Below are 21,256 nucleotides of genomic sequence, written 5' to 3'. Positions count from 1 at the left end.
GTGTCCTGTCATGGCTCTTCTCCCTGTACACCAACTGCTGCACCTCCAGCAACCAGTCTGTGAAGCTGATCAAGTTTGCGGATGACACCACCATCATCAGGTTCATCTCAGATGGAGATGAGTCGGCTTACAGGAGGGAGGTGGAGCGGCTGGTGTCCTGGTGCAGCCACAGCAACCTGCAACGCCCAGAAGACAGTGGAGATGGTCATAGACTTCAGGAGAGTCACCGTTTCTCCATCCCCTTTCATGTTGGCTGGCTCTATTGTAGACACCTTCTGCTTCCAAGGAACCACCTTCACAGAGGACCTTAAGAACTGCAGCGCATTGTACGTTCTGCTGAGAAGGTGATCGGTTGCAGCCTGCCACCTCTTCAGGACCTGTATCTCCAGGACCCAGAGACATGCAGGTGGGATCAGAGCCGAACCTTCTCATTCTGGTCATGGACTGTTTGTTCCTCTTCCCCGGCAGGAGGCTACGGTCGATCCAGACCAGAACCTCCCGTCTCCTGTCACCAGAACAGCTTCTTCTCCTCGGGAATTTCTTTTATCTTATTTATATATTTATTGAGTGCACTTTATTCCAAAGCACTTTCCTAGTTGGTGGGATTCTCACTGACCATGGCAATGAATCTGATTCTGATCCAACACACTTGAGTGAGGATGTTGCTGTAAAGTCGTGCATCCAAAAATGTCCACAATTAGTGAGTCGCACGCACACTATATGGATTTAGTAACACAGGACTGGCCTTGAATCCTAAAATACTGAAAAGCCCACTATGGAGTATCTTTCTTTGGGATCTAAAATGTTCGGACAAAAAGGTGATTTATATTCAGGAGCAATAGTGCAGCATAAAAAAAAAATCAACTAATACAATTTGTTGCGTTATACTTAGATCACATGCCATACAAGACTGTGTTTGGACACTAACCAGAGCTAATAAAAAAAAAGACAAAAAAAAATTTACTGGACCAAATTTAAAAATCATATTCACACGCGGAGGAGACGAGCAACAAAGAGAAGTAGAAAATTTATTGCAGTATTTGTTCCACCAAAAAGGTTATGAATCCCCTTTCCTCTTATAACTAGGGTGACCTAATACATCAAAATCGACATTTACAAAATATCCTCCTGCAATAGGCCACATATACTGCATGCGTTTTTTTGAAATAGAATAAATTATATCCAGAGTACTCTGTCATTGAACAGCATGGACAAGTAAAAGTCAACAAAAGTTTAAAAAATAGCTTTTTTTTCCTATTTTCTTCTTTTTCGTTCAAATATCTAAAAGCTAAAATGAGGGAAAAAAACAGGGTGCTAGAAGTATATTAAACTTCAAAAACACTTTAATAAGAACATCAAAAAGACTAATTTCCAACATTCACTTTAGGTTTATTCTTTTTTTCCTTTTTTTTTTTTTTTTTTTTTTACAGTTTTTTGTCTTCAGATATATAAACATTTTTATTTTCCGTTGTGTTAAACTATCTTACAGTGGGAGTAGAAATGAGGACTAGAATCTGCTGCACAACAGCGAAGGAGCTCCCACAACAATGTTGACAAAACATTTCCCCCCGGGTCTCTTTCGTGATAGCTTCTCAGGAATAACACGGGAGAATTATTCCTTTAATGCCTCCTGGATTCTTTCCTCTGCATTTGTATACAAACAAACCAGGAACAATCCCCTCTAATATAAGAAGTCTTTTCATTTTTGCAAGAATAACTTATGTAAAATAATGTAGTGTCAAATATTCTTGCTCACAAATTTTCTTACAAAACGAAGAAAGGGAGGAGAGTAGGAGGAATCCAGTGAAGTTTGGCTGTGTTGTCTGAGGAGGCGGGTTGAGGAGGAGATGCAGGAGCAGGACCATGGTTTTAAAAGTAGAAAGGGGGGTCAAAATAAACAAAGAAAAAAAAAGAATAAGAAACAGGAGCCATTAGCTTGCCCCTCCTTCCTGTGCTGCATACAGGGAGCGTAAAGTCTGTACTAATTTGTTGCTTAGTTTGTGGTTGCTGGTCAAGGCAATCTTTTTATAAATGATGTCCGACTCTTTGATAGTGTCCACCCAAGGCACCAGCTTGCGTCCATCGCGTTTCTTGGCCTCTGCCCAGGGCCCCGAGTAGGAGCCAGCCATCCAATGAATGCTATAGCCACTGGAAGTCTTCTGGACGATCCGAGCGATTTGAGGCCGGTCCTTGTATTTGGGACAGCAAAGGGCGATCAAATCCATCACCTCCAGAGTCTCGCTCATACGGCCAGGATCTGAGGGGTCAACTGTCCGCCTTGACTTTTTTGAGGACTAGATAGTGAACACAGTGGAAAGGGGAATTACATTTCAGGCTGTAACATTTATTGGGATATGAACATGGCATTGTGAGGCGTCTAGTCTCTTACCCCGGGGGTTCTGTCCTCGCCTTCACTGTCATCATCGTCCGTCTCTGGTCCCGCCTGATTGCGGGGACTGGGTCCTGATAGGGGCCCAGATCCTCCAAGTAGAGCATTTATGGCTTTGTTTCTCATGTTGGCACTTGCAGACGCCTCCCCTTCCTCGTCCTCCTCGTCCGGATCAAGATGTTCCATCAGAACCTTGAACTGTGAGGGGAAAATGTAACAACGTTACATAGCCAATCTGGTTCAAAGCATTCAGAGGTGAATTCAAGCATAAAAGTGGAAAGCTTCTGCATGGTCACTCAACTGAACCATGGAAATAAAGACAGCTAAATGTGTTGCCAAAGAACAACAACAACTTAGAAGTCAATTCTTTTCCCTTCTGCAGTGTCATCAAGAAAAGCAGTCCAGAAATCTGAGCATGCATGTTTTAACAATTATTAATTGAAACAAATTAGGAGCAGTGCTGAGCAAAGCACAAACAAATGTTGACAAGTACTTAAACTTTACTCACGTCAAGGTACTGTCTCACTATCCGCCGCTTGACATCATCGGTCAGCGTTGCCCGAGCCATGTTGTTTGAGATGTAGTCCAGAGTTTGACGTGGATTAAAGGTGGCATTGCTTTTTCTGTTCACTGCTTTATCGTATACCTTGGCTGATTCAGTCGGCGAGTATTTCTGGATTTTACTGTTGAGGAAAAATCAAAAGCAAATGGTAGAATGAAGGGCTGCCACTTCATTTTCAAAACGTATACATGATTTATGCAGCAAGGTCTCACCCATCAGAGAATCCGTACTGGTTCTTCAGATGCTGTTTGAGCACAAGCAGCAATAAGATCCCTTGAACAGCATTAGCAAAGTCCAAAAGTCCCGGATCATTTTCAGGGACTAGCCTCATGACTTTCTCAACGTCATCCACATCTAAATCGTCGAGGTCAGATTCTGACTCTGAGCTCTCCTTTTTGGCCTTTTTGGGCTGCCGTACCGAATCCTCGTCTTCATTGCCATTTTCTCCTTCACTTCTAGGTGAGTCATAGTTCATCTTCTCTTCTTCATCTTCCCCTTCTGACATTTGTTTCCACTCCTTTTTCACCTTCTTTTCTTTCCGTCTTGGTTCTTTCAGGAGGAGCTGATAAGGCGAGAAAATATTGAGTGATTAACACATGAAAGAGACATATGTTTGTGTCATACATTTATGGATCAAGCATATCTCACCTCTCTAAATGTTTGTAGGAGGTTGCTACCAGAGACGGATAGGCAGATGTCGATGTGGTGCATGATGAAGAGAGGCTCCTCCTGACTCTGGTACGGGAAGCAGGACAGGTTATCTGCTATAAATAGCAGCATATTCACCTCTGTCCTCTGTTAAAAAAAGAGAGAAAAATGAAGGTGAGAGTTCAGCTGTGACCGTCTTACTTTAACTCTTATTTGGGCACTCAGTACTCTAGGCATTTCTTATTGTACAGTTTACATGGATGCTTGCATGATTTGAGTTGAGAATATCCCAGTCACGACTGAGATGCCAGCACAACTGGTGTTCTGTGCAGAGATGGGTTACTCACAGCACTGTCATCAAAGAGGTTCAGCAGTGAGACGAGGAAAGCCCTTCTGTGCTGCCTGTTGGTCCGAATCATGGTGTAGAGGTGGGAGCACAGTGCCGAATTGGTCTCCTCTGTTCTGAAACCTCTGATGATGTTCTTGCGAGAGAAATGAATGGCCTGTTGCAAATTGTACGACATCTTCATCCCTGCAACAGCTTTCATCTGCCAACGCACAAAGATGAAAACTTTCCATTAGACAAGACGAGAAGGACCATCAAAACAGATTTCTACTGCTGAAAGTAAGTAATAGAAATGTCAGTTAAGCTTCATTCTGTTGCTCAACTCAGATGAGACCATCACCACGTATTATCATTTCAAAAACTAGAATAGGGACTGCATATGATCCGCTCCACCCACTGCATCAAGTCTGGAATGTCTGATTGTGCATGCGATGGACCTCAAATGATACGTCCATGAACCTCATTGGTAACCGTTCACGTCTCCTTTAACCTGGCATCTTCAACATTCCTCAAAAGAAATTCTTCCTCTCCATGTGTCGAAACATTCTGAGTTTGGGGTCCTCCACCTTGTCTCTACACCAGCTGTCCTAATTATACAATGATTTCTACTCTTGTCCCTCCCGGAAACTCTCTAGAATGTTCATCTCTGGCAATTCCACAGAAATACTCTCATGGGAGGCATCCTATGAAGCTTCCCACTCAGCCTTGCAGGAAATCTTCTGTCACAATATGGTGGTGGTCTTCACCCAATGCACCAAACATGGACTCACTATTGTCACCTCCCTTGATCTCTGTTCATTGTTTTATACAGTGTCTGATCCCAGATATTGCTTTAAACTTTATTAAAATGATCAAATGCTCCATTTAACTCAGCAAGTGGAGACTGCATTGAACAGTAAAGTGTTACATTGAACTTTTAAGTACAATGTAACAAATTCCCATCATCACAATTAAAAATAAACAAAACCCTTAATTCAAATGGAATTGTGGAAAAGTTGTATATACTATAGAAAAACAACAAACTCACATGAATGAATCCTGTGTACTTCTTGTCAATTTCTACCAGTTGCTGGTCAGCTTTGTTCCTCATAGTGGGCTCTGGATCTGTTCCCATTGCGATGAGGTAGGGCACACACTGCACAGAATTTGCAAGAGGATGATTTAGACACACAGTTGATAGCACACTGACTTGGAACCCAAAATAGAAGTCCAAACATTGAAATAGATCTATTATAAGTTAATCCAGAAATTATGGAAAAGCTAGGAGCTTCAGGGAACACACCACTTAAATACTGTGCAGTGACAAATGTTGCTTACCTGCACAGGATGAATGAGACCCTGATTGAGTGTGAGAGCTATGACACTGAGGGCAAAGTGCCGTACATTGGACTGGGTATGGAAAAAGGCCTCCAGCACTTGTTTTAAATAAAGCTGCATGATGGAGCTGCTCATTCCAGAGGAGATGTCACCCATCTCTTTCAGATCCTCCTGTTTGGACATTTTCTTCCCTGTATAGAGAGAAAGGCAATTTTCCATTTGCAGATTTCATATTAAAAAAAAATCTATACATTAAAAACAATTTCCTCCATGTGCCCTCAATGCTCCATAAAACTGTCATTAGTACCCTCTACTTTATTCAACCTCTCTGGTGTTGATGTGTGAAGTTGAACAAACATTTTCATATCTTCAGATACTGTGTAACTGGCAACCTTTCCTCTGTGTGTCCATTAACTTTGTAATTGTTCCTTTTCCTTTGTCTTGCATCGTTCAGCATGAGAAATGAGCTACAAAGAATTTCATAAAACAATAATTGTCAACAACTGCAGCATACATTCTCTGTCTGCTTCTTGCATCCGGGTGTCCTCCTCCTGGAGATATGTCTGAAGGTTTTTGAGGATCTGGATTTTAAGGTTGATGGAAGAGGAGGCATCAGCCAGGATGCCATTGTACAAGCTCTTTACTTCTGGTACAAACATTTGGCTGGGGTGCATAATTACAAGGAAGCCTGAGGAAAGAGACAAACAAGATTAATTAAGAATCAGAATCACATTATTAATTAAGAAAACCACAGTGCACATTTTAATTTGAATCAAACACTGGAACTGTGCTTGCCTAGGCCGATGATGGCTTTGGTCTTAACTTCTTCATCCACATGTTTGGTGAAGTAGAGCAGCAGCTCCAAAACTTTCTCCTTGATCACAGCCTGGAATTTAATAGTAAACCATTAAAGGGAGGCATGTAAAAAAAAATCATTGAGCAAAAAAAAAAAAAAAAAAAGCAAAAAAAGCATTGTACAAACATCCACCACTAAAACAAATCCGTGCTGATTCCAATGGGAGGCTTTCACTCTTACCTTGGTGGGGCCCTTGAAATCCTCCAGGTCAAAATCAAAGTGCCGACCTAGAGCACCGACTGTGAAGAGCGAGCGCAGCAGAAAACGTTTATTGGCTACCAACGCTGTGCTGTTAGGATCTTCCTGATGCTGAGTCTTCAGCTTGTCAAGTGTACCTGAAAGATGAACAAACAAAAATATAAGCCAGCATGAGGAAGTGGGCCCAACTCTGCTGAGGACCTGCACTGCATGGACATATAACTCACCATAGAATTTGCTGAAACAGGCCCACACAAACTTGTAGTTATGTGTCACTTTGTTTACAACAGCTCCAAGACAGCTAACACAGTGCTGGACCACCTTAAGGAAAAGAGAATATCAACGTTAATAAGATAGAGATACAAGAATGAACCAAAACATTGCCACTTACGGTCATGCCGTATTTAATGATGAGTTTCATAAGGTCTTCCTCAATTGTTGCAAGGAACGTCTCGCTGGGGTGTTCCATGAGTGGCACCACGAGTTCCAAGATCTTTGCCACATTACAAATGACCAGGAAGTCGTTGGCAGTCTGCAGAGAAAAGGAACAAAGTTACTGATCAGACTTCATAATTCAAGCAGACAACAGAAAAAACCAATACAGAAGCACATCTCGTTTCAATCCAGCAGCCTGCGACACCATTAAAACAATTTGCCCCATACTCCCTGGAATCTGGAAAGTATTCAATACCATTAAGAGAAATGCACATGAAAACAAGCAGACAGAACAGAACAGAAAGCAGGCTACTTACGTTGCACTTGGTGGTCAGGTACGGTTGCAAGGTCATGGCATGCTTGACCATAAGCTGGGCCCGGATCTTGCTGAACAGGTACAATGTGGTGATGCAGGCCACTAACCGTGTTGAGTTTACACCTTTGTTCTCTACCAAGAAAAAAGGAACAAACAAGAGGCGTAAGGAATTTGCAATCCAAAAATACCTGTTGATACATTTCATTACTCACCTGCAAGAGACTCCTCATACTTAAGGATGTGCTCCACCAGATTGTCAACCAGCTGAACACAAGCTTTTTTGGCAGGCTTGTATGAAGCATCCTCCTCAGACTTCAGAAGCTTCACAAGGGAGAAATAATTGAGTTTAGAAAAATATCTCACACGACAAAAAAAAAAAGACGTACATTTTGAAGAAGCTGTTCAAACCAGTCATAGCCAGTGTCTTTGCATGCTGCAACCTTTGAAACAAATGATTGAGAAATGAAGGTAAAACAAAACTGCAATACAGATCTGGTTGGATTATTGATGTAATTTCAAGACAAAAAATCCTTACCACATCAGTGATGTTTAGGATCTTTCTGGTCATCGTCTCCTTGTCGTGGGCAGGAGTAGGTGTAAACCACAACTTCTGGAATGTCTCATTGACCAGTTTCTAGTAAAGTAAAAAGCATATATGTAAGGGATATAAATTGAATAAAAATAAAGCATTCAGACATACCTTGATGCCTTCCTCATCATTGACTCTGCGGATCATTCTGACGCACATCTCAGTTATCTTACTAAAAGTTGGCTGCTCCAAACAGATGTCTCTCAGTATTTTTATTACCCGTTTTCTCACACTGATGCCTGTGTCCTAAAAAGATTAGGTACGGTGAGAAAAAATATTCAACAACCATGAGAGAAATCTGACTAAGCTATCTGGTTTGTCATTTTTTGATCAGTGCAGTGTGTTACCAACCAGTATTCTCTCAATGAGCATGTCGTAGTACTGCTCAGTGAGTTGGGGTCTGCTGAGCACAAATCTGCCCAGCAGCTCAACAGCTGCCTCTCTCACACTGGTGGAGTTGTCCATCAGACGACCATGGACTCCACGCTGCATGTCGGACTGAAGGAATGGACAGGTTTTAGTGTGAACATGTAAGTAAGGTTTTCACAAATTGAAACAGTGAATATAATGGATGGAAAGAAAGTTCTTAAATTAACTACTTGTATACCCATCTAAATAACACATACCCGTGCAAGTATGCTGGGGTCCACTGCCACCACCTCAGATAGACATTTCATGGCTTTAGTCCGAACAGCAATGGCACTTTCTCCAAGGACTCGCAAGATCTGTAAGTATACAAGTGTCATCATAACATCTTGATTAATGAAGGACTTTCACTAAAAAGTGAAGTATATTGTTACAATGTGCACAACACTACTGACAGTGCTCATTGCTATTTATCAATGTAATGAGGAAATATGTGGTAGTACAGTGCTCTTTATCTCAGAGTAGCAGTTTTCTCCTTGAGAGAGAGTGTTGCCATGGGCAAAAATGGAATCTATGAAAGGCGTTGAAAACCTGGACTAGAGATATGACGTATGTGCCTGGGAAGTGGCCGACACACAACTATTTGGACAAACTAAGATTTGCCTACAAAATGCTGTGGAATTCAAAAACATTCTTATTTCTCATAGTAACAATAAAATGATTACCTGTGTTAAATAAATATCAAAGCTCTGGGCAAACGGCCTCATAGAGGCCAAATAACGCACAATCAGACAGGAGTCCTCGTAGTCCACAGTGTCAGAGTTCATTCTGGAAGACAGGGAAAGGTCGAAAGAAGGATTAAAAATCAAGTCAAATTCACTTCTTATGTACCATCACTGGACTATTTACTTTAGTGTGGCGAAATGAGAGGGAGTAGTCTTAATAATGTTGCGAAGGAATTTCTTGCGCTTCTCAGCCCTCTGCATGATTTCACCGGTCGTTTCCACCTCCTTCGCATGTTGTGGCCCATCAGACGAATCCTCATCCTTAGGATTCGGATTCCTCATGGACTTCTCTGCCTCTGTTGTGGAATCCCGGAACCACTGGGCAATGTAAAATTTTCTTGCAAACTGTCCCAAGAAAACAAATGCTCCAATTAGGACATAAACCAACAAACGTTTCTGAATGTAAAATATGATATGCTATATATCACCAAGTTATCTTCAAATAATTGATTTGAAATCAAATCAGTCATAGAAATTCAAGATTGTCTGATACATTATTATTATTATTATTATTATGGTTGTTGTTATTGTTATTATTAAGAAAACTCACCACAAGTGAAGCGTCTGTTTCAGCATTTTCTTCCAGGTAATCTAGGAGAGCTTTTTGCAACTGCTGCGTTTCATCAGTACCTGGAGACTACACAATTCATGAAGACAAAAATTAGAAAGGAAATACATCAATGAGTATCAAAAGTCTCCATTTTGGGATGTCTTTTAACCTCTTGTAGAATGCGATCAATAGATTTCTGGTCCATCTTGCTGGTGACTGCATCCTTTCTCAAGCGGGCGGCGACTGTACCCAAGTAGTCTAGAGACGCCACTCTAAGAGCCATTTCTGTCTGCTTATTACTGAACTGGTGCACCTGTTTGTCAGAAATTGGGCAAAAACAAATGGAAAATCAAGGATATTACTTGTAATGAGACTGTGACACCACTGTCCCAAAATCCTGAATATTCAGAGAGCCTTACCAGGAGTCTACCCAGCAGACTGAGCAGCAGCTCTGCAGCAGGCCACTCTGGCTTATTCACAGTTGAGAGCAGGTCCTGGACAAAGTTCTCAAACAACGGTCTGTAATCTTCTTCTCCCTGCTTGCTACCGCACCTTCATGGGAAACAGCACATTATAAGCGATACATGACAAATAAGTACAACGGCAACAATGTTAAAAACCAAAAATTGAAATTGTAATTTCCCACTTTGAATCATTAAATATAACCAGCCAACAATAACAAGGAAAACAAGTCGTACTTTTTGAGGAAGACGGAGAGGAAGTTCTGAGCTGTTCTCATTGCTGTCTCATAGGAGTTTGTGATCAATACATCTTGGTCCACCTGGGGAAAAAAGACGTTGTATGATTGTTCAAATGCAGGGATGCACTGCGAGGAACTAATACCTGCGTGTTAGCATGTTCTTCATACCTTGCTGTCATATTCCTCAAAAGAGTCTTTGTCGTTAGGAAGATGAACAACACACTGGATGAGCTGCAGCACCAGAGCTGTCACCATTTGAATGTACATTGGTTCTCCATCCTGGTCTGAGCTGTTCAACCTAAAATGATCACATCACAACATCAGTGAGCGATGTAATGCGACAAATTACTTTGTTCTTTTCAGACAACCATCCAAATAAGAGAAGGAAAAAAAGCGAAATACCTGAAGTTCCTGAGGGAGCGTTTACTGGTCGGCAGTCTGGCTAAGGATGTGAAGATCTCCTCCAAAATCAGCTGTCGATGCTTCTCATAACGTGAGAACACCTTGGGGAAAAAAGTATGCAGCCTCATGAGGATACATCCAAATGATACGTTTCAGTTTAGAAAGTTAAAACTTACTGCTGTTACTAGCTTAATAGCGCACAGTTGCAGTTCACTGACATTTTCCACAAAGAAGGGTGTGATTCCCATAGATGAAACCTTTAAGAGCAAACAAAGGCAAATGTGACTCAGTTGACAATGAAAGCTAAAGACAATACCGGATCAGTGGAAAGGAAAATTTACCTGGAGGATAGTGGTATCTGTAAGAAGCTGGATCTCCAGAAGCTCTGCAATATTGCTCACAATGTCACACACTTTGTTGTACAACATGACGATCACACGTTGCTTGTGTGTGGAGCATTTCGCACGTTTTGCCTTAGAGCTCAACAGTCCACCTACAGAAAGTAAATTGGCCAAAGATGAGTCATTATTTTCTAGTCTAAAAATTAGGAGTGCTTGTTTACAAATTGAATTACTCGCTACACAATTGGCTAAAGCCAAAGCGTTCTCACCTCCGTGAGGGTCAACCCTGTAGACGGGGTCATACTGTGGATACAATGTGTTCTGAAGATGAAACTTTGTGTACTGTAGGACACGCTCGATAACATCCTCGATGTACACAGCCTTAGGCATGTGGGATGAAGTCATTATGTTCAGCGCAGTAAGGCAGGAGTCGGCAGATTTTGTGACTCTCTCCATTATGAGGTCTCTCCATAGCCTCTCCTCTTCTTCGCCATCATGGTCCTGAGGGCCAAACAAAAAGAAATCGTAATTTAAAAATATGAGACCTGCTGGCTTAAATTGGTCGTGGTGAAAAAACACATGCAGCGTACGTTATTGATCAGTGTTGAAAGCTTGGATCCATCCAGAATATTTTTTTCAAGAATGTTCTGCAACTTCACCAGCTTTTCTGACGAGATCTGGAGACAAGGCAACATTCATTATACACTCGCAACACACACCAGTATAGTTCAATGTAGATTGCAATATACCCTGCTAGATATTCCCATGGCCTTGATTTTGGCAGATTCGCTGCTCAGCTCATTCAACTGATGTTTTCCCAGCAGCAATTCCTGAGGTATTTCATCGTCATCACCTAAAAAGCCAGCACAAGCATACACACAAAATTAGTAAAGCACCACAGGAAAAGCTTTACATTAAAATCATAACAGTTTCATTACCCATGGTAGTGAAATCAACATCCTCCAGATTCTCCAGAATGCTGTCAATGCTTGCCACAAAGCGCTTAAACGTTGATGAGTCCATCAGCTCTTCCTGAGTGAGCTTGGGTTCGTAAGCCTTCCGTTTCTTCTGCTTCTCCTTCATTTTCATTTTTCTGGCAACTGAGAATTAAAAGTATGAACCATTAAATGAAGTTTGAAACAGGAGCTTCTATTACACAATAATACATATATAGAATTTCCATGTATGCAACACATGGAAGATTAGGTGCCACTGCTTATATATTCTTTCTTTAGTCTCTTGAGATGAAGCTTTTATTTTGGTGTATTTATATTTCCGTTCACTGCAACAAATTGTTACCTCAACAAGATGTTGCAGGGAGTCTCCCTCAAGTGGCTGAAGAGTGAAATATTTTTTAAACAATGAAATATCTTGGCGCTGAACGATGTGAGAATTACTTCTGCGGGACCCTTTTTAGATTTCGGATTTAACTTTCAGGAATAATTTTGTATAGCTGGCCCACAGTGGTAACAACAGACAAAAACAAAACAAAACTAGAGATAAAAAGGCTCATCAAACTGTTCAATTTAGTTCTTGGTTTCTACAGTGTGAAAGCAGCAAAAGATTGACTCATCCAGCCATTTTAACACTCACACTTAATAATACCCAACGTCCAGGACAAAAACATTGTCTTCAAATTGATGGTACATATTCTATCACAAGCCAAAATGACTTAATGCTTTTCAACCCTTGAACGGTCAAGTCAACACCAATGAAGTCAAAAATTCAAGATATTTTGTGATTGTGAGATAACAACAAACCTTCACTCATGCTCGGTGGAGGTGAGCCTTCATCTGAAGAGTCGCGGTATCGACTACCAGATCCTCTTCTGCCATCTCGATGCCCACTTTTTCGATGCTCGCCAGAGCCCCTACGTTCCCTCTCCTCACAGTCCCAGGTCTTATCTTTGTCTCGCCGCTGACGCTTTCGAGCAGCTGTCGACGACGAGACGAAGAAAAGTGTGTCACAAAATAGTCAAACAAAATATATAGCGTCACATCGACATTCAAAAAACTCAACTCACATTCACCATTTGCCTCATCATCTGAGCTGACTTCGGCATATTTAGGTTTCTCATTGACAGAGATTCGTTTCCTCTTGTTCATCTTAACGCGTTCACAAAGCGGCATGGTCGACTCGATCTCAGCCAGCAACTCTGGAGGAAGCTCATCCAAAACAGCTGGATCCATTCCACCTAATCGTTGAATAGGGTTAGCAGTGGTGATAACATGAAAATGAGGCCCAGTTCTCTTGGGCGAAATACACTAGACACCAAATTCTTACTTTTGCCAGACTTTCCAGAAGAAAATCTATTTTTTCCTGACTTGCTGTGTCGAATAATTCTGTGGATCTGGTCGACTGAAAGCTTCTTCAGAACCACCACTGGTTTTGGTCTCTTCTCAAAGTCCTCCACCAAACCCAGCCTCTCCAGTTTGACCTTTGGCTGGTTCCAGATTGAGTTTTCTGTTTGACCACTCTCTTCCGCATCAAATTTCATCTGAAATGCAAGGAAAGAGACTCAGGGTGCAAGTTATGGGCTTCAAGAAATTTCAATTTCAAAGAAACATCAACATACAAAGAAAATGATTTTGTTTATCCTATGAATAGCATGGAAAGCATCTTAAGCTAGGACCACTAACTGAAGCTGCACACCCTGTCTGAGTTTTTTCAGTTGTTGCTTTAAGGCACCTGCCAGGCTCCAATGTGATCTGTCTCAATCAGATTCACATTCCCTGTGTTGGGCTTGTTGTCCTTGGTTTGAGGCATTTGATACTGTTGCCTGCCTTTCAGATCTTTCATCACTACTCTCCTTTGTAGACATTTGATTTTCTTTCCTGGTGTCATTATCAACTCTGTTCTTGATGACATTTGGTCAGCCATCAAGTTTCAAATGCATGGTTGTATTAGAACCTTCAAGGATTCAAGGGTCGGTATACACACAGCCAAACTGGGGAGGAGAGGGCAGTAAGCTCAGCCAGCATGCTGATGCACGACACTCACCATGTGGGGAGGACGACTGGCACCATTTCCAGCTGCCGTGGCCTCTTGCGGAGTCAGTTTGCCAGCATTTCCACCTCCAGTCGACCCACTACCAGGGGCACCTGTGGGTCCACCAGGTCCTCCTGCTCCAGGCTCCAGGGGAAATGAGTCTTGCTTCCTCTTCTTCAGAGGTTTATCTGTAAAATAAAGACAAGTACATACAATCTGTTATATTTGGGGGAACAAATAAAAAACATCAAATATCTAAGCACTAGTTTCATACCTTTGTCCTGGACCTCCTTAGAGCATTTCTCACTAGCCGCCTCCCTTTCTATCCTTTCAATTTCAGCCAAAGCATCAAGCTCTGCCTCATCATAAGGAGAACTTGGATGTTGAAATCCAGCTCCACCAGCTTGCTGGGAGATTTGCTGTAACCGTACTCCAAGGTTTTGCTGAAGAACTGGTACTTGCTGGAAGCCAAGTTCAACGTCCATATTGTCAGAGTTCTGTTCTATGCCAGTCACATCTCCACCTGCAATATTTGCATCATCAAATGAAATAAAATGGGTATAAAAAGCTTTTTTAAAATCAAATCCAAATTTTACCTGGAGACTCATTTGACTTCACCCTTGACAGCTTGAGGGTAAGTTTGGTTGAGTCCTTATTTGGTGAGCTCACAATGTCGTACATGTCTTTCTCTTCTTTCACAGTGGGGGTTTTCTTTCTCTGTTGGAGCTGATGCTTCTGGTCAGGTCCTCTTTCATAGGGAGGAGGTGACTGCAAAATCAGCGGCGGCCGTGAACCAGCTGTAAGGAGGAACATTTAGAATAAAGCGTTTGTTTTGGTTCTTCAAACAGAATATATATATACAGTATATATATAGCAAACACAAAATCACATCGTGAAACCAAAATCATTAAATTTCGAGTTTGCCATTCTACAGCACAGTGTCTTACATTTGGGCGTTCCATCACTCCCTGCTGGAGAGCAGCCTGACTGTGGAGACCTTAGAGGAAAAGAAGGATTCCTCATGGCTGGATCACCGTCCTGCACAACACATACATAATATATGAGATAAATGTTGGGGGCCCCTCCAAAATGCAAAGCAGTATTATAATTCCAACGTGTGACAAATGTGGCTTTATATTCTTCTCCAAACATTGTTCAGCCCTGGCGTTCGTTTATTTTTCAACTCATGTACAATGACGATGTGTCAGTTAACTTAGTAAACATATTATATTTCTGACTAACACCTCTGCACAACTCAAATCATTTCTACATTTCAACTACTGTATTTCTACCTGGCCTCCGAGAATGATAAAGTAATTGATTCCCTTTTGCTACTCTTATTGTACCTCGTTGCCTAGTCTGTGAACAATGCTCATGTAGTCCTCCGCGCCATGTCTGTCTGAGTTGTGGTTGGCTGTATTTGCCATCTGGCCCAGTACCTTGCCGTCATGGATATTTCGAATGCTGCCTGGAACCATCGGGCTAGCCACTGACACTTTAAAAGAAAAGAAAAAAAAAGATTCAATATTTTTCAGTATGTTGACAACATAATTTCATACCATGACCCGATCCATGGAGGTCACCAATTGGAATTGTTATTTTAGGTTGACAGTTAAATTAATAAATGTGAAAACAAGCGCATCACCTTGTTGTATCTGTTGATGTTGGTTATAACTGGGTGGTTGTTGATGAGGGTACTGCTGAATGTAACCAGGGGCAGGGCTTTGAGGAGTGTAGGGACTGGGGACTGGGCTGTTCTGCTGACCCATGTATCGACTGCTGGAACCAGTCTGGGGACCGACAAATCGGCTAAAACAGGCAAAAAAAACCAGAATAGTAAGAATACATCAAGAGTTGAAAGGGAAAACTTCAAACAAAGAAAAATATTTCAATTTCTAGGTAGCTCTGAGAGCCAAGGACTGTAGCTGCCCCCCCATTCTTATTTGCATTTATGTTCTACTTAACACACCTTGATGGATTTGGAGAGATTGCTGGCTGGAAGTTAGCAGACTGGGCTGGGCTATGCATGGAATTTGGGGTGATTTTATACTGCTGTACCATTGGCTGCTGCATAACATCTGCAAAAAGTAAAGACATGCACAAAAGGTTAGTGAAAATCTGTAGCATAAAACAAAATGAGCAGAATGTACATACTTTTCTCCCTGAAGATGCTAGGGTTTCTGGCCAGCATGGTCTGTAGCAGCAGTGGAGCATCTCCCTCTGGCTCATCACTCCCCAGGTTGTCCTTTAGCTCTCTGGAAGACAAAAATATGTTGTGCACCTTCGTCCTATTATACTGATCTAAAACCAAGACAGTTGAGCGAAAACATATCAGGCTGTATAGTGTAATTTACGGACAATAAGACGCTACTTTTTTCAAATGGTCCGAACCCAAGCACTTACACAACGATGCCACAAACACATTAATTTTTATGGGGAAACGAGCTTTGTACCAGCGAGATATTTTGAGCTTCGTCACATCAGACCCACATCACAGGCCTTTTATTGACATTAAAGCACTCCATGATGAGCTGTTTTTACCCAGATGTACTGGGTACTTTCTGCCACTGCGCCAGTGTTTCTGCTGCTTCGCCACCACAGCCGTTCTCCAAGAGCACCGGCGCAGCTGGAATAGAGTAAGGCTGTGTAGGGGGGGGGGCTACGGACCAGTGAAGGAAGTGCCAGAATACACACAGATGAAAATAGTGCATTGAGAGCTTTAATGTCAATGAAACACCTGGGATGTCATTGGTCTGCAGTGACGAGTCAAATTATATTGTCGCAGTCTTGTTGCTGGACATTATTTTCAAAACTGTGACTGAAGTGACGCCACGCATCTGTGCGCATTTTTTTGTGGGAACACGGTGAACACTGACCTCTCAAAGGAGCAGACTGCGCCGCTGGAGTTTTTGTGTGTACAAAATCTTCTTAATTTTAGTGGATGTGACCTATTATCATGTGCGGTTAATAGTCTGGAAATTACGGCACTTGATATTCCAAATTAGTACGAGGTTTGTTTTCTTCCATTTACCAACCTCACAAAGCAAACAGCCATGTCCAAACATAGTATACCAAAAACAGAAAGATTATAAGTATCATGGTTTATTCACATTATGAACATGATGAAACACTGTTCTAAAATGTGACTTAAATGTCCTATAAGAGTGTAACTGGCAGTTGCTAAGGTAACTAATATCTCATACCTGTCAGGACTATTATTTCAATATTAAATGGAATGCACGAGAAACCATCACAAACTCACATGTGCTCTGTGGAGACCTGGTTCAGACCATGCGCTAACTGGGAAGCCAGACTTTCATCTCGACAGCCCAGCAGACAGGTAACTTCCTCTGCAATTCTCCCATTGTACAGAAGACTCTTAGTGGTGGTGGCCGGAAGAGGGGAGGGAAGAGGCAGCTGGTTCAACACTGAAAGAAGGCAAAAGGACATAAGGAAAAATAATTTCTTTTTCAACAGTTAAAACATTTTGAGCTGTTCATACTATCACTGTTTTGAGCAAATTATACTCTATTATGAAAACATATAATTACTGAGCATAAAATACACAAAGGGAGAAAAAAGTGTGAAGAACTTAATTGTTTTAGAGATTGATGGGACATGAGACAAGAATCAAGCAATTGGTTTAGTACAATTTTCACTTTTAGGAGAACACTCACAGTCTGTGAGGCTTGCGATCCCAGCAAGAGTAGTGATGGGAACATGAGGCATATCCCCATTCATGCTGAAGGTGGGGGTAGGGGTGTGTAGATACACAGGTAGATCAGGGGTCGATGGGTGACACCCGTCCTCACATCTCCTGACACCTACGGGACAAGAGGATCGGAAAAACTTAACACATATTGATTTGTAAGGGACAAAATTACAGAAATAGAAATTAAAATGAATAATATCATGACATTACATTAAAAAAATCCATAAGATTATAATAGGAAATTCAGCACACAGGTTGCAGAAGTTTTTCTATTAAATTTCTAATACTATTATGTAACTTAACATTGGCTGTTTTATTAAAAAAAATGAAAATGCAGTACATGTGGAATGAAGCTAGATGAAACAGCTGATGTTGGAGAAGCTCCTCTGAAATTACATTCTCGTTCTCATGTTTTGAGCACATTATATTGGATCTAAAAGTGGTCACCAAAATGTTCTAAATTACAAAATTCATTTCTCATATACAGTAATATCTACCACAAGAAATGTTCATCACCACTGGATTAAAATCCGACCTATTTCATTGTTATGATCAGAAGACAACACTGGAGTGAGAAAGAGAGATATGGCTATATGCAATGATTAAAAAAAGCTAAATACCTTATCAAAGAATTATGTGCAGCAGGTGGACTCACTGACATTTCCAAACAAGAAGTCTTACACCTACAACCTGTTGAAAGATCACAAAACTTAAGAGTGAGATGAGAAAAAGTATATACAGTTTACACATAACTATTCAAGTTCACTCAACGGTCAACACTCTTCAAGGTCATATGAATTGCAAATAATTACAGGCTTTACAGGACTACTCACAGGAAAAAAACTGGGGAAAGAATATTTCACTTTTACAATGGGCAAAATGGGGAAATAAGGGGCATGCCCTTCTCCATCAACAAAAGTGTGACATAGTGCAAGGTGCATGAGCAACTCCTTCCAGTAGCTGTGAAACCTCATGAGCAGAATCTTTCATATTGGCTACAGACACTTTGCATTGTAGTTTACATGCAGCACTTGAGTGTTTTCAGTAGATTTGAGGCAGGTTTTTCCCATCATATAATAATTCAGTAACCTAAACTGATCAAGCCACTAAACTTAAGTTCAGGTGCTGTATAACCTCTTCTAAAATGGGTAGGTGAATGTTCATACAAGGACTTGTACCTATCATCTGTTTATGTTTCCTCTCGTACAACTTCATTTAATTTTACTTAGGTGTTGTTATTACAAAACTTTGATGAGGCATTAGATTGCTTTCTGGGAGACATCGACAGGTGGACTGCAGGAAATTCACTGAGGAATAGGCAATGGTCTCTCTGCCCAACCCTCATGGGCTGACGGTAGTGACAAATCAAGATCATCGAAAAACAAATTTCCACCAGGTGATGAAGAAGATCTAGCTTTGGGATGGCGTAAGATGTTTGTAAGAAAATCAGGAAATAACTGCTTGTCACACCATCTCATCTAAAATAGTTCTAAGATCTGAGGATTCTGGGATTCTGTTAGGACACCTCCTAAGTAAGTTGCTCTGGGAATGTCCAGCTCCGAGCAGCACCTGGGGCAGCATAAACTGGAAAGATTACATCTCAGGCCTGCACCACCTCTCGCCATCGACGTTTGCAGAGAAAGAACAATTCAATACTCATTTTTACACTGACCAGTATATATACAAATATATATTATGACAAAAGACAGTTATGGTACGTTCAAAACATTATCATGTATGAAAAACGTCTATCTTGTGTGACAATTGAAAATGTCTGAAGACCCGTCAGAAACCGTACAGTGAAACATAACTAAGTGAGAACACCAAAGGCAAAAAAAAGGTTCAAACGCAGATATAAAATAGAACTCATCCAAAGCATTCAACAGACTGATATCCAAATAAGCATCCAAATAAGCAAAGAAAGCTAATCTCAATGAAAATCTAAACTTCAAACACAGAGTCGCGCTCGTTTCTCTTCATGCAATTTGGCAGATGTAAACAGCACTTTAGCTGGTGCAACTGAAGCATGTCTTTTCTACGAGCTCATCTTACAGTTTGCAGGGGTTACACTGACAGCTGTGAGACTGACAGGCTGGAGGCAGCACAAAGGAACAGATGCACGGAGGTGGCAGAACTAGCGGGGGTCTGCATCACCCAGACATCGTTTGCAGAACCAACAACTTGTACTGTACGCGGCTGTAAGTCATCACATGAGTTGAATGATGACATATGCATGGAGCTTAAATGCAAATAAGACGGCCGCGTTTCCACGAAGTTCGGCGCTCCGTGAACCAAAACAAGCCAAACACATCAGAAGAATGCAGAACCGTCCATAACAACATGTTCAATGTCTCGGCATAAGTACAACACAAATAACGATGTGTCAACAATTTCGTACAAACGCACGGCCCGGAGTGTGGCGCTTGTCTTCACAAGTTTCTCGCAAAGCTGTAATGAGCAACTGTCGTTAGCTGCAAAACTAGACGTGTTTTCACGTAGTGCTAGTTATGCTAACTAGCTCAGACTGTTATTATTTAGCATCTACCAGAACCGATAGTGGGGATTGGTGACTTCCAGAACGCGAAACCCAAGACAAGAGCTCGGATTCAATCTGCATTTGCTTTAATGAAAACAACAGTGAGGCTGTAAAGCCACTACTGGAGTTTTCCAAGGGAACGGCCCGATCCTCGGGCTCGAGTAATGACATCCCGCTGAGGCCGAACGCTTCAGCGGGGCAAGGCTGGTTAGCTTCCGCTAACGGCGCTCGGGCTCGAAAACGACGTTCCGTCTTCTTATTCTGCTGAAACCTTCCGCAGTTGGTTCAATACAGACAATTAGGCGTAGATGCATTTACCTTCGGATGTTGCGCCCAAAGGGAGGGGAATGTTTAAGCCTGGTTTGTGCCTCTAGCTCACCCTTTCTTCTCTCCTCCAGAAGGAACTTGCCAGCTAGCTGCTGGGCTAGCCTGCTAAGCTATCAACAATAATCCGGGTCGGACTGATTCGTTCTTCTTCCGTCACTCACGGGTGAATATTTTCACATTCGTTTATGGGAAACATTCCTCCGTTGTCGTTTCAGTTGCACCACGCTGATATAAACAAGGTAGACTCCAAATTTCGACAGTATATGAGAAATATGACGATTGTTGCGCTGATCAAGAGGCTCTCCTCTCGTAGAACAAAATGCCGACCGGAAGTTCTGCCGACTGATTGACCAAAGATCTCAGGAGTGACTCCCTCCATCGGCGCCAAACAAAATGCCAGGCGACGTTTCGCAGTCCAGCCTGCGGAGAGTGCTGTTTGACACGTTTGTACCTGGACTACAATGCAACGCACGGTACTGTCAATTCTTTATATCCGATTTACATGGTTAACCCTTTAGGCGCCATTTTTTTTTTCAATCAAATATTCAACGATGTTATCACCGTTTCCAAACGTTACATATTGAAAATGACTGGATAAAGGTGTAGTGTTGTCGAGAAAAATCTTCAGTGTAGGCCAAACTTCTGGATGGAAATAAATGAATTAATTTCATTTGTATATCATGATGTCACCACGCACCAGTCATAGTGAATTACATTGTTTGTTTTTTTTACAGGTGTTTTACAGGTGATCCACTGAAGACATCTTTCTTCATCTCTCAAATCATCATCGTTGTTGTTCACAATGCTGTATTTTCTCCACTATTACCACCTATCCCCTACTTTCCATAACTACTACCACTAACTGTCCAATTTCAATTAAAAGTCATAATCTT

General features: G+C 41.6%; 1 protein-coding gene across 2 annotated transcripts; it reads right to left on the bottom strand.

Moving 5' to 3' along the window:
- Positions 1-1,008: 1,008 nt before the first annotated feature.
- Positions 1,009-20,723, bottom strand: nipbla (NIPBL cohesin loading factor a). Of its 2 annotated transcripts, none has more exons than XM_053869695.1 (49): positions 20,355-20,723; positions 18,121-18,190; positions 17,466-17,612; positions 17,051-17,216; positions 15,943-16,043; positions 15,758-15,866; positions 15,434-15,597; positions 15,135-15,283; positions 14,736-14,826; positions 14,385-14,585; positions 14,063-14,311; positions 13,801-13,976; positions 13,084-13,297; positions 12,824-12,994; positions 12,561-12,734; positions 11,739-11,900; positions 11,550-11,653; positions 11,391-11,477; positions 11,070-11,301; positions 10,801-10,952; positions 10,636-10,716; positions 10,460-10,560; positions 10,226-10,355; positions 10,056-10,138; positions 9,777-9,909; positions 9,527-9,670; positions 9,358-9,444; positions 8,932-9,152; positions 8,748-8,850; positions 8,283-8,381; positions 8,008-8,154; positions 7,768-7,902; positions 7,603-7,701; positions 7,454-7,507; positions 7,280-7,388; positions 7,069-7,199; positions 6,708-6,848; positions 6,544-6,637; positions 6,299-6,453; positions 6,058-6,148; positions 5,777-5,950; positions 5,263-5,453; positions 4,973-5,080; positions 3,947-4,147; positions 3,600-3,746; positions 3,164-3,513; positions 2,898-3,072; positions 2,390-2,587; positions 1,009-2,294 (listed from the first exon to the last, which is right to left on the bottom strand). In XM_053869695.1, exons 3-49 carry the CDS (start codon positions 17,527-17,529, stop codon positions 1,932-1,934), a joined length of 7,011 nt encoding a protein of 2,336 aa, XP_053725670.1. In that variant the 5' UTR covers positions 17,530-17,612; positions 18,121-18,190; positions 20,355-20,723; the 3' UTR covers positions 1,009-1,931. The 2 variants fall into 2 exon arrangements, with proteins under 2 accessions (XP_053725670.1, XP_053725671.1); XM_053869696.1 differs by having other exon boundaries at positions 15,228-15,283.
- Positions 20,724-21,256: the final 533 nt, after the last annotated feature.

This window comes from Synchiropus splendidus, chromosome 7 (genome assembly GCF_027744825.2).
Source record: "Synchiropus splendidus isolate RoL2022-P1 chromosome 7, RoL_Sspl_1.0, whole genome shotgun sequence".
Classification (NCBI taxonomy): domain Eukaryota; kingdom Metazoa; phylum Chordata; class Actinopteri; order Syngnathiformes; family Callionymidae; genus Synchiropus; species Synchiropus splendidus.
The sequence above is the reverse complement of the archived record's forward strand: the minus strand, read 5'-3'. Positions and strand labels throughout refer to the sequence as shown.